This window comes from Emys orbicularis, chromosome 1, assembly GCF_028017835.1.
Source record: "Emys orbicularis isolate rEmyOrb1 chromosome 1, rEmyOrb1.hap1, whole genome shotgun sequence".
In the NCBI taxonomy this organism is placed as follows: Eukaryota; Metazoa; Chordata; order Testudines; family Emydidae; genus Emys; species Emys orbicularis.
This window is the reverse complement of record NC_088683.1, coordinates 227,648,037-227,662,141: the sequence shown is the minus strand read 5'-3', so window position 1 is coordinate 227,662,141 and position 14,105 is coordinate 227,648,037. Positions and strand designations below refer to the sequence as shown.

General features: G+C 41.5%; 1 protein-coding gene across 1 annotated transcript in view; it reads right to left on the bottom strand.

Annotated features, from left to right (window-relative positions):
- MAP3K15 (mitogen-activated protein kinase kinase kinase 15) overlaps positions 1-14,105 on the bottom strand; it is a 165,864-nt gene that overhangs the window by 76,497 nt on the left and 75,262 nt on the right. Inside the window, 3 exon segments of the mRNA XM_065411146.1 lie at positions 1,400-1,506; positions 5,332-5,500; positions 7,870-8,063. Coding sequence (XP_065267218.1) covers positions 1,400-1,506; positions 5,332-5,500; positions 7,870-8,063 — 470 coding nt within the window.

Here is a 14,105-nt window from a genome sequence, read left to right as displayed (position 1 = left end):
AATGTCCCCTTTTCCATCCCTTCAGCTCATCCTCTCCTAACTACACCCACAATAAATGAATAAATAAATAAAATAAATTGTGGAACTAACATGACATTTGCTGCAATCCCACTGTTCACTCTGCTTGTGTCTACACCCTGTGTCTCTGTTGTCTATTTAGACTTTAAGCAGGGGTTGTCTACTGCTCTGTGTTAGTACAGTGCCTAACACAAGGAGCCTCATTCTTGGTTGGCCCTAAGGCGCTACCGTAACAAACATGACTAATTAATAAACTCTACTGCACATGTGCAAATGGCAGCTTTTTGCAGCTCATAACTGGTCAGACCTAGACAAATTTTCAGAGAGACAATGAAAAGTATTTTTCTGGCCCCAGGACTAGCTCTCTGACCAATTTCAATTTCCTACATCAAATTCCCAAGTCAATAAAGGTGTTCAAAAAGTCACCAAAAATTAATGGCGGGGGAGACAGTTTTGATAAGCTTCATTCTCAGAAAGCCTGAATCCCTTTTGCTGAAACTCTCACACATACATAAAAGTTCAGTGAGGCGGGCACCAAAAATGGAAAATTTCAGCCAAAAGGTTACATTCTGGGAAAGTTTTAAGAATGTTGTGCTGTCCTAAGTCAAATGCCTTACAATAATCTAAGTAGATTACATTTATACAGTTACTTTATTATCAACCAAACCTGTAATCTCATCAAAGAGCAAAACGAGGCTTGTTTGACAAGACCTATTTTCCACAGAAACAAGCTAAAAGCTTTCTTACTATAATTTTAAAACGCAGTAGCCATTGTAGATAAGTGCTATGGAAAGACCAGCCTAGAGGAATACAGGGAGAAAACAGAACATTTATCTTTATCGCTTCAGGAGAGGTCGAGTGGATGAAAGCAGGCAGGCTCAAATGGGCTTTTCTTCCCTCAACCAGAGATACAATGTATGGTTCAACTACAACTGATCACTGATTACTTTAATAACTCACCTTTAACTCATAGCAATTTAGCAAAAAGGAAACATGGGTAAGCAATAACTCAAACATTTAATGAATTTGGGCCTGATCCAAAGCCCACTATAGTCAATGGGAGTTTTTCCATTGACTTCAATGGGCTTTGAATCAGGTCTTTTATCCAGTCTTGTGGGCAGGCTATTCTTTTACCAAATGGGGTCTGTTTGAAAGCTGCTCTGAGATTTCAAATGTCCTGGCACAAATGGATTAACACATGGTTATTGCAAACAAAGTAATTTATTTCATGAATATCATCCCGAGTGGTGTGGATGTGAGTGAGAAAGATGTTACACATATATGCATGCACACACACGTGCAAGTATATGCACATACATTTTAAATGTGTGCATATACATATAGCTATAGAGAATGCAAAAAAACTAGCAGTTATCCTTACCGATTCAATGCAAATGCATAATGAAATTTAATGTTGTGCTGATCAGCCAGATCGCAGGTAGGCAGCATTTCCAGTGTTTCCACCAGCTTCACCATAGCATTATAGTCCTGATATCAATAAAAAAAATACAATCAAAGAAAATATCACTAAACCAAATCATTTGATCAAACTCCCAGCTGGATCAGGCTCTTCACTTGGAAATGTAAATCAATTTAGTTACAATAATAATTACTGGTCAGTGTGCACAAGGACAGCTCACATTCATTAACAGGCGAGGTAGTTGTGCACAAGAAGTAGTTACTCACCTTGTGCAGTAACGATGGTTCTTTGAGATGCGTCGCTCTATGGGTGCTCCACTGTAGGTATGCTTGCGTCCCTGTGCTGCTGACTGGAGAACTTCGGTAGCAGTGTCCATGAGGCCCACACACGCACCGTCTCTCCTCGTGCTGCGCCACAAGGGTAGTCAGCACACGCGGGCTAACCCCCCCTCAGTTCCTTCTCTATTGCAGAGTCACTGACAAGAACTCTGAAGGAGAGGGGCAGAGGGTGGGTTCAGGAGCACCCATAGTGACACACATCTCAAAGAACCATTGTTACTGCACAAGGTGAGTAACTTCTTCTTTGAGTAGTGTCCCTACGTGTCACTGTAGGCGACTCCTGAGCAGTATCCCAATGCAGGGTTGGGACTTCGAGGTTGACGTCAGCATTATGGAGCCGAAGATGGCATGGGAGGCAGAGTCCCCAGTGATCGCATAATGTTCTGCAAAGGAGTGGATTGACACCCATGTCGCCACTCTGCAGATCTCTGAGACAGGCACATTCTTGAAGAAGATGAGGGATGAGGAGATAGACCTTGTGGAACATGTACGAACAGTATCTAGAGGGGTCATATTGTGAACTTGGTAACATTGTCCGATACACTTTGAGACCATCTTGGAAAGTCTTTGGGCTGATATTGCCGAGCCCTTGGATCTTTCCGCAATGGAGAGGAAAAGCCTGGGGGAGTCTCTGAAGGCCTTCGTCCTGTCCAGGTAGAAGGCCAGAGCTCTCCTGATATCTAGCGTGTGTAATTTAGCCTCCCTCTTGTCTCGGTGAGGCTTGGGATAGAACGTTGGAAGATTAATCAATTGGTTCACGTGAAACGGGGAGGTTTAGAATGATGTGGCCTGAGCGTAACCTTGTCCCGAAAGAATATTGGGGGGGGGATATGCCATCAGAGCCACTATTTCCCCTAGTCTCCTGGCCGAAGTAATTACTACCAGGAATGCTGTTTTCATTGAGAGCTACATAAGCAAACAGGTGGCCATAGGTTCGAAGGGAGGCCTAGTTGATCCTTTCAGTACCAGGTTTAAGTCCCATGTAGGTGTAGGAAGCCGAGGTTGTGGAAGATTTTGACCCTGGTGGGTAGTGACCGGCCTTTGTCTAGTCTGTCCCTGTTTGGTCTGTAAACCGAGCTGAAAGACATCAGAAGGCACAGCATGTGAAGCTTTGTGTGTGGTATCACCGCTGTGCCCGCTGCCATGTGCCCCAAGAGCTGTAGGCAGTGTCTGGCTGATATTTGTGGGCTGTTTTGAACAGTCTCTATGTGTGTTGCCAGAGAGAGGAATCTGTGTTGAGGTAGGAGAGCCTTGGCCTGTAACGAGTCGAGGTCAACACCTATGAATTCCAGGCGCTGCACTGGAGTGAGGGTTGATTTCTGGGCATTGATCTGTGGGCCCAGTTCTGAAAACAAATGCTTTGCAACTCTGGAGACTTGGTGAGCTCTTGGAGAGACAGGACTCTGAGGAGGCAATCGTCCAGAAAAGAGTAAATCATGACCCCTTGGGAGCATAAGTGGGTGGTCACCACTGAGAACCTTGGAAAATACTCTTGGGGCCGATGATAGCCCGAAGGGGAGTACCCTGTAGTGGTAGTGGTCTTGTCCCAGAATGAATCTGAGAAATCATCTGAGAGTTGGTAGGAGTAAGATATGAAAGTACGTGTCCTGAAGGTCAAGGGCTGAAAACCAGTATCCCTGTTCCAACACTAAAATGATAGTTGCTCAAGTGACCATCTTGAATTTTTGAGCCTTGACAAACTTGTTGAGAGCTCTGAGGTCTAGTATTGGGCTCCAACCTCCCTTCCTCTTGGGTATTAGGAAGTAAGAGTAGAACCCTTTGCCTCAAAGATGTTGAGGTACTGGTTCTATGGTTCCTAACTGGAGGAGATGATCTACCTCTTGTTGTAGCAACCTCTCATGAGAAGCGTCCCTGAAGAAAAATGGGAAAGGGTATTGTGGAGGGGGCAGGAAAGCAAAATGGACAGAGTACCCATTAGTCTGATATTATGCGCTCCCAGGTGCCACAGAACACTGCCAGTCAGTGGCCAATGGGTGGTTAGCGGTGGCCAGTTGTAGCAGTTGTGGGGAGTGGTCTAATGGCACCTTGACCAACACGTCAAAATGGATGTTTGGATGTGGATGGCTGGGATGAGGAAGATTGTGGGCCAGATGGTTTAGGTCTTGAAAATTTAGGTTTTTTTTTCTCTGGGTCTCGTAGTAACATTGAGCTGGGTATTGGGAGGTGCATGGCTTGTGATGGGTTGCAGACTAAATTTTCTCTTCTGTCCTGGCGTGTAGATGCCCAGCAAATGGAGAGTGGCCTGAAAATCCTTCAAGGTGTGAAGAGAGGCATCGGTCTTTTCTGCTAAGAGCTTAATGCCCTCAAAGGGAAGATCTTCAACGGTTGACTGTACCTCCTTCAGGAAGCCCAACAGATGGAGCCAAGAGGCACACTGCATCACCACCACAATCGAGATGCAGCTGGCCAGAGTGTCAGCTGTATCAAGGGCAGATTGTAGCATTGTCTTTGCTACTAGCTGACCCTCCTGAATGATGGCCTTAAATTGGTCACGATGCAGCTTGGGCATATGCTCAATAAAATCATTCAGTTCTGAATAGTTTACATAATCATATTTTGCCATGAGGGCTTGGTAATTTAAAACTGAAGAGTGGCCGAGGAGTACGCCTTCCTCCCAAAAAGGTTCAGACGTTTCCAGTCCCTATCATAGGAAGGGGATCTTATCTGGTGTTGATTGCCATGAGAATTTAAAGCACCCACCACAATGGTGAGGGGCGAGAGAAGAGGAATTATTGCAGTGTGGGTAGGCCTAACTATGCTAACTTCAATGTAGGTAGTGCGGGTAACAATCATGGGGTCACAGACCCTGATATGGGTCAGCAACCCAGCGGTCTTGTACTGGGGTGCCGAAGCCTGTGCCACCACTTCTTCACTACCATTGTACCCATGCCAGCTAGATTAAAGATAAGAGTGGGTATGCCAATTCGCACTGCAATCACATCTTCATTTGCCGAGTAGATGTATCCTGAGGGAGGGACACAAGAAACAAAAGTGCTAATATCAGAAGAACAAATCCTATATTTCTATAGGATTGGTGAAAATAAGTCTTAAGGAATGTCACTCACAAAGATGGACAGTTCATAAGTATAAGAGAGGCCCTGTTTTACCAAAAACAGTTTTTTAAAAAATCCAAAAGGTTGTTTTTTCGGGGGTGGGGGGAGAGGAGTGGAGAGTAGGGTTTTTAAAACACACACAATATTCTTTTTTATACCAATTCTGAAACATAGTAAACCTGGGCTCTTGTAGCAAATGTTGAAATCACAACAAATTCTTTTTCTTAGTTTCCAAAGGCTTAAAGTTTGGATTTAAAAATTAAAAACCAAATACACTTCTTTTTTTTCATAGATGAAAAAGAAAAAGAAATAATCTACTTTAAAACCACAATATAACCAGATTTAACTTGAAACTAAAATAATACAGTGGTCCAAATTCAAGAAGCTATCAAATAAACAGGCAATAAACAAGAACAACAATAAACAAGATTAAAACCCACTCAAAAAGAGAATCTTCCTTACTTTCACATCAATAATATACCTGGATATCTCGATAAGAAAGAAGCAGGTTTATGACAATGTCAGAAGTCAGGACTTCGGTATTATCCATACGGAGCTTAATCCTGGCCAGCTCCTTTGCTAGTTCATCTCCTTGATACTTGTCTCTAGCTTTTCTAATATCATTCAACAGTGTTTCCTTGCAATATGCACTAAAGAAATAAAAACAGAGATAAAGTGTTAGAATTTTCTAAATGGACGTTTGGTTACAACATTAAAACAGCACTAATATTTCTTTATCGGAATGAGGTTTAAGTTAACTATTCCTTTCAGTTTACACTTTTAAGAAATATTTTATATGAGACATTATTAAATTACAAGTTCTAATTTTTTTAATTATTTACCAGACCTAGTAAAGTAGAGGAACAGTGCTCAAAATAAACACATTAATCTACACATTTATCCTGAAGAAAGCAGAAAGTGTCATGCTAAACAAAGAGACTAGCAGCTCTTATTAAATAAACCAACCAGAGCCATCCATTATCGGATTAGCTGTAGTTCACTTAGTGAACATAATGCATACTATTACACAGGAGGCATGCAAAAGCCACAGTAACAACTGTCATGTCTTTTTTTCACTAAAAATCAGTTTATATTGCAATGTAGGAAGGTTAAAAAAAAGATGCAGTCTATTTGAAACGTAAACTTGTAGCGACCAATTACTAAGACCAGGGCTTAGTCATTAATAGCCAGATCCTGACAGGTACTGAGCACATATAACTGCTTTTCTTGTCCAAAAGGAGTTGCAAGTGCTCAGATCCTAAATACTAAATGTAGAAGAGGAAATTAAGCTCTCTCTTAATATCCACTAATACTGTGATACTAATATCCACAGCATATACCACTTGCAAGGTATTCTCATGAGATAATGCAGTGAGGGTCTGAAGAAATGGCCAATGGAAGGCTTTTTCATTTTATTTATTTTACTGTCACTGCAAACTCATGTCTAATTTGTTGCACACTATCACACCTAGTTCTCATGCACTGTTTCCAGGTTTATGTTAATCAGTTCTTCTTGCATTAATAAGAACGGACATAGGTGATTTGAAAATTTTACCCTAAGTCACCTAAGTGACTTAGAAGCCCGAGTCCCAATTTCAAAAGTGACTTAGACTATGTGTCTCATTAAAACTTATCTTTTGTCACTTGCCTCTACTGTATATCTTCACATCTCTCTGCCACCACTCTTACTAACTCTATAACTATACAGTTAACTCTTTAAAGCTTTTTAGGAGAGAGTTTATGTAAAAGGCATCACATAAACAAAAGCTTTATTGACTGCATCACATTACCCTCATCTTTACCGCCCCTCCTTCATATTAATACGCCTGTAAATCGCAGGGTCAGAAATAGAGGATCAAAATAATAATTTTATAATCAATCAGTTACTTTTAAATTAATGCAAAAATACATCAAAAGGACACTTTAGGAACTGAGTGCCTCATAGCAGCTGTCACAAACAAAAATGCACCAACTTAAACCTGAGCTGAATGAAGGCAACTCTGTTCAACAATATGGCTGCAGTTCAGCAACATTGAAATAGACTGTAAGCTCGCTGGGGGCAGAGACCGTCTTTTTATTCTCTGTTTGTTCACAGCCTTGCATAATGGGGTCCCGGCCCATGATTAGGGCTCATAGCTGCTACAGTAATTCAAATAATAAATAACAATAGCAGCAGCATAGGATAGGTACTGATCAGAGTTTTAATTAAGGCTGCATTGCACAGTTTCAAATGATGCTGAGTATGGATCCAAACTGAGTTTGCCTGTGACCGTGCTACAACCTGATGACAAGCACAGTTGAAAAGTGACAATGATCACGTAGTTTACCCAGCGCATGGAACCTATGCGGTAAGATGGGAGCTTTCTTGTCACTATAGAAACAGAAGTAGGAAGGAGGGCATGGCATAAAACAGAAATTATGCAACATTTTGACTGAGGAAGGGAATGTGAAAAGTGCAGAAGAGGTACAATGGGCAGTGCCTAGTAAACAAAGGGGTATCAAGATGTGTCCGTAAACAGGAGTCACCATGGGACAGCTGAGGCCCAGAGCAGCATTCTACAATTACTATGCAATTCAACTGTTAAAAAGGTTCCACTCAGACACTAGTCTGTGTGACCACAGTTAATACCATATTTAATGCACACACTTAGTTGGTGCTGAGAAAAGATGGTCTTTGGCTTCAAGACTTACAAAGAAGCTGAGGTATGTCTCTCTCATTACAACACCATGCACTATATTTTGTTTTCTTTTCTATACCCTCTCTTTTCCAAGGGCTGTGTCCGCAGTTCTGACTCTGCTGACTGATATTTTGGATAGTAAATGCAATCCACTGCTGTCTTAAAATAGTTAGTTTACTACAACAGCTTCATGACAGAAATACTGTTTAGATTAAATTAAGGTATTTATTTTAACACAGGGTTAAACACACTGAACACTGAACCTTGGTGGGGATTCTGAAACCCCTTGCAGAGTAGGAAAAAATATCCACGGGCAGGAAGTGTAAACGTGGCAAAATTACCATGATGTAACGTGAATGTCCTTCAGAAGACAAATAAACCTGTCCATCAGTGGAACACAGAGCGGTCCCAGGATGTTGTCCCAGTTAGGCTGCATGTACTCAGAGGCCCTCCGCAAGGCATCACTTTCACAGCAAAAATAATCAGCAGCAGGTGTTACAATGTATGGAATAAAATAGTAATTCCCACTGGAAGCCTAGAAGGAAAAGCAAACACATTCAGATAGCAAATGGAAGCACTGCACACTCAAATTGGATGGAGTGATCTCATTCTGAATCTTTTGATTAATTCCTTAAGAGCAAATAACGGGCAGCTAGGTTTGCACAAGTGTTCACTAATTTTGCATGCCTCCACTTTTGGATGCTCAACTTGAGACACTTTGGGCCTGATTTTCAGGCATGCTAAAAGGACCACAGCTTCTATTGACTTCAGTAGGAGTTGCTTTCTTGAGGGAAGAATTAAGTCTTTATGTAAATATATGCTTAATTGGAAATCCAGATTTTTTAAAAAACATCCAAGTTTACTGTACAGTATACATTTTTGTTTGTTTAAAAAGCAGCAGCCCTCAGGATGTCACGGTGGTGTCACCAGAACTTTAGAATTTACATAATACAACTAAATAAAAATAACTAAGGTAACTTAAAAATTAACTGACATTTTTATTAAATATTCTGAATGTGGGTAAGACAAATTGTGTAGGGTGACAGCTGTCACGATATTGTCACTGTTATTCAGTAGATCAGTCCAATGACAACATAATAAAAGGGGACTGGCAGTAGCATTCTTATAACTGAAAAGACACATGTTATATATATAACACTTTGTTGGGTTTTTGATCTGGCCCATATTGAGAAGGCACTACAGAAGGAAGCAGTTGCTGGGAAGCAGTCACTGTAGTCAAAGAAGAATAAGGGATTAGCTACTGTTGGAGGAAGCAGGTAGAAGGCTCTCTGTAGAGGAGGGGAGGGGAGAAGAGGGGAGATGGAAGTAACAAGGGCAAGAGGACCATACTTAATATTTTAAGATCCAGAGACCTTACTGCATTCCAGAACGAGAGGCCCAGCTCAGTATCGCCAACCCCAAGCATTCAAAAATTATGACTCAGGCCCCCCAAAATCAGGACGTTTTAAATAATAATTAAACATTCTATTTGCTTTCTGGTTTCTGAGACTTCAGGGTTCATATTTGCAACCTATGTATCCCCTGCAACCATGAGGGCTGAAAACTTACTTTAAAAAAAGGGGGGGGCAGAGGGGAGCTGAGATTCATGACTCCAGGAGCTATGGCTTTAAAAACACTATCAAATATTGTGAGACTTGCAGAGAATAAAAGTGTTGGCAAAATTAACTTCAGCGGGACTCCTCACGTATGGGAGGAATATATACATTACTAAGGGTGAAGGAATCAGGCACTAGACCTGAAGAGAAACGAATTAGGAAAACTGTTGCCGTTTGTGACCAGCTGCACAGATCTCATCCCCCAGTCCAGCAGGGAATAGGGTTAACCCTTGTGCTGCCTTCCCGGCCCACCCCACGGAAAGGCCATAGCTGTTTGCAATCAGTGCAGATTCATTTAGAAAGAAGCACGTGGCTGACAGGCAGGGCTATATAAAGCAGTGCTCTCAGCTGAGTCTGAGAGGTGCCATAGACTGGGAAAGACCTTGTGTGGACTGCTCCACGGACTGGCAGAAAGACAGCCGCCTGCAGTAGACTGGCAGCTGCTGTGAAAGAAAGAGGGGATACTAGCACAGCCCTGGAAAGGAAGGACTAAGAAGCCCTGATACAAGAGCGGAGAACTGAACAGATTTTGTTGCATGCCAATAAATCAGTCACTAGTAGGGGAGATTTTTCATTTGGAACCCTCATTTCAGGCATGTGGTTACCCCAAAGGCAGAGAAAGAGGAAGTAACACAGTGACCCTTTTGCCCCTCTATTTGAGTTCATTATGATTCCGAACTATAAAAGATCCATCATTTCTAATAAAAATAATACCACATTCCTAGTGACTGTACTTGAACTAAATGTCATCACACAGTACAGTATTCACATTTTTAACACTGTGATCATTGGTCGCACTGCTATCTTTATTTTCTACCACCCGCCTCCCCAAAACTAGCTACTTAAATCAAGCTCAACTCAAGCAACTAGCATGTCAAGTTGCTCAGTGTACATTTTGCAAAAAAATTAGTTTTGCTTTTTTCTATTATTATTTTTAAGGCTGTCTTTGGCCTGGAACGTTGTGACCTCATGAGAAAGCAAGTCTGCCCCTGCCCCTCAAACCTCTAAAGACAAACACTTTAGGTCAATAATACTCCTTGAGTATGAATTTTGGTTTTAAATTTCAAACAATCCATGAGCTGTTAGTTCTGGGGGAGAAGGTGAAGATCAGCTTTGATAGTCCATATAATTTTCTTATGGCTACAATTTGTAACAGGAATGAAAACTAGTTATTTGCTGGGAGAAGGAAAACTTTAAATTTCACAACCAACCTTCAGAGATGTTTCTCAAAGTTACCTGTGTGGAATAGTGCAATACACCTGTCTGGACAACATTTAACCATTTTATTCATTTCCCTTGCCTCCTCTTGGATTTTTGCACCCCACATGTTTCCACAAATTTTCATCCACAATGCAGAAGCACCTATTTTTAATGCAGAAATTAAGGCCTATCTGTATTTAAACACATTACCTTATGTGAAGTGTTCTAGAGGGGCAAGCAGTGGGACTTCAGCTGAAAATTTAGCCCCATAAGTTTGTGATGCACAGCCACATTATATCAGTTCATTCAGCTGCCAACGTAAGCCATCAGTTTTATACAAAAAGAGGTAGGCTACCTCCTGGCAGAAGTAACCTTAGTATGTAGGGGATACCCATCAAAGCCTAGTATTTACTGTGCTACCTCATGGCTAATGATCAACAGTTTCCTGACTCTTCTCTTTTCTGTTTAACATATGCATGCACTAAATAAAATCCAAACACCCCACGCAGTACAATATGTGGACTGAAATTTCTAAAAGATTCCATCGAATCTTCACTACTTAGAAACAATTCTGTTTATCTACTTCCTTTATATTGTTTTTATTATGAACCACAGATGTCTGAAAACATCATCTTTATTCCTTAGAAGGTCTCTGCCCTAGTTGCCTATTCCTCACCTAAAGAAAACCCTCTGACTCATCAAAATTAGCCACTGTGGAAAATTATTCTAATGTCACAAAGAAATTACTGATATTCTAAGTGAGGAATAAGCAACCAATGACCTCTTAAGCAATTTATGTAGTATTGCCAACCCCAAGTGTTAATAAATCATCAGCCAGGCTCCCCAAAATTTGTGATTGGCTTAGATCATTATGACAGAATTGGAGCTTCTCTCTAATAATTTATGAATAATATATGTTGATCTGGTTATCACAATGTTTATTGTACGAGTATATTGGTTTAGTTTAACAGGATGCTGTAAGAAAAAAAGCAGATTGTGAAAAGAATGGCTGAAGATAAGTCATTCCTCAGCAAACTCTTGAGGGTTGTTAAGTGACAATGTCCAAACTCTCAGCCTTGAAGAGTTTATCTCCTGCCTAACTACCCTGCAAAACTAGTTTTGACCAGAAGGGCCAAAACCTTAGGAATACAGAAGAACAAAGGAGTATAGCAGGATTTTAAAGGGCTCTCTCTCTCTCTCTCAAGAGAAGGAATAGTTTTTTTGTGAGCAACAGACAGAGGCACCCATTATGGGGTCTGAAAAGTTAAGCCTACGTAGGCTATCATCTGGGGTTAGAAAGATAGACATGTGTATAGACTGTTGTTTTAATACCTTGGCCTCTAAATGCTTTGTCCCTACTGTCAAAATTAAACAATACTTTCATTTAAGAAGCTGCCTGGTCACTGTTCACAGCCTGCTGACTCATCCCTCTGTCATGCCAACTCCCATGAAGGGAAGTACATTGGAGCTGGCTAGAGAAAACCTGCATCTAATTGGTGAATGGAAGACAGCCGCCTCCCCAATTAGCCTGGGATTATCTAAAAGGCTGGGAGGGAGGTGGGAGGGAATGGAAGCAGGGTGATAGCTCCTCCTTCCTGGGTGAAGACTCTAGAACCCAAGCTGTGTATGGTGAAAAGATGGTGGGAGCCTAACCTGTAAATAAATGACACCAGTGGTTACTGAACTCCAGGGTTTCCGAGTGACTTTGTCAGCACAGCAGGGGCAGGAGCAAAGAGGGGCTCTGCAGTGCCCTGCTACATACCCAAACTCAGTTGGAGCTACCGGGTAAGTGTGACACAGACATGCCCAGGCAGGTATATTACCCCTGTGTCTGACCATCTTCTCAATATTTCACTGAAGGGGATCATGTGTGGTATCTGCTGAGAGCTAAGAACTAGCTGAATGTCATGATTATTGCGATGTGTTTGTATGGGAAACCATTTTAGAGTTATGAAACATGTAGGCTATTGTATTCCAAAATGGTTGAAAGTGAAACTTGCCACTTGAGATGGAGGAGTCTCAGACCTGACTCAATCAACAATGAGAACAAGGGCCATCCGTGGAGCCAACCCAAGCCCTGGATTTACTGTCTGGACCAGATGCAGGCCTGAGTGTTTACCAAGACAAAAGAACCCCCAAGAAAAGTCTCTCGTTAGGGGACCCCCTTGGGCTAAGATACAACAGTCGGTAACTGTATAGGGGAAGAAGAAAGGGCAAAGGTGTTATTCATTATGGGAGAGGCACTGTGCCATTGGGAGCGTCTCATGAAAGGTGGATCCCAGCTTTCTGGACTGGACAAGTGCTGCAAGGATGGACCATTGGATGAGAAATACTTTCCTGTCTAGGAAGGTAACCTGTTAATAAGTATAGGCTATTGCTTGCAGTTTGTTTTTCTTTTACCTGTAACATTATGTTTCCAAACCCTTTTACTTGCTTTTATTTTGCATCTTTCTCTCAAGCTCTGTTAAATAAACTTAAATTTGTTTTTACTATAGACACGTATAGACACCTTGTCCTAAGAAGAGTGTTGAACTGAGGCAAAACCGGTGAACTGAGATACACTGCTTCCACGGAGGCAGCAGATCCATGTAAACTGCGGGTGTCCACAAGACAAGAAACTGTGCACTTGAATGTAGTAAAGTGGGGCGTGTGAATTGCTAGCCTGCATTGGGAAAGAGTGGGGCTTGTGGAGCCTGGATTGGAGCACTTGTGTTGCCAAGGGGGAGGGTGGTGGGCAGAGATGAGGCTCGCTCCTGCTGTGAGCAGGTGGCAGCAATTTACCAGGACACCTTGGTTAATACCAAAAAGCATTACTAAGTACAGGTGATACGCATGGCACACACATGCCACTGTATTCAAAGGGGTGGTTTGAGGAACTACAATAGTTTGACTTTATTTTGTTTCGATAGAAAATATATTTAAAAAATCCAGACTCAAACTCAGGTCATATGCTTATATGATCTAAGGGAAACATTCCACCTTGACAAACAGTATCCTGATCCTGTAACTAGATGCATGAGCGCAGGGGTCCACTTGCATGGAGTCAGTTGCAGGATTGGAACCTAAGTTGGTGACATGTCAAATCAGGAAAGATTTAAACTCTGATTACTCTCATTATTGCTACCAGAAACGCAATGATGCTGCATGTTTTACATTACATAGCCCCTTTACTGCAAATGACCCCATGCCACTTTATAAGCTATAGGACGGATCAAAAGCCCATTGAAGTCAATGGGAATTTTTCCTCTATGGGCCCAATGTCCTCACTTTCATCACAGGAACGGTCCTTTGGATTTTAATAGAATTACTTGCATTAGTAACGTGAGCAGGAAATTGCCCTCTATGCAGCAGAGAATCATCATTTCACCAGTCAGTGAAATGCAGAAGTTGTTTAGTAGAGAGGAAGTGAAGAGCAGCAAGATGTTTTAGGAAGAGCAAGGAACAGAATGATGTAATAGCTTTATTGTGCAAAATATTTTTGAGATTTAATTCGTATTTAAATGTATTGCAAAATAAGCTGTCGTGGCCTAAAATTAAATGAAAAAAATAAATACAAATTGGACATTAGGAAAGAAATTTCTTAGCAGTTAGAACAATCAAGAATTTCAACTACCCGAGCTAGTAGGGGAAGCACTATCATGAGAGGTATTCAAGAAAACACTCAGTAAGAAAGTAGAAGGAATAACAGAGAGAAAGCAAGGGTGCATGAACTAGATGATTCCAGTAATCTTTTCCAGCCCTATGATATATAGATTTTATTC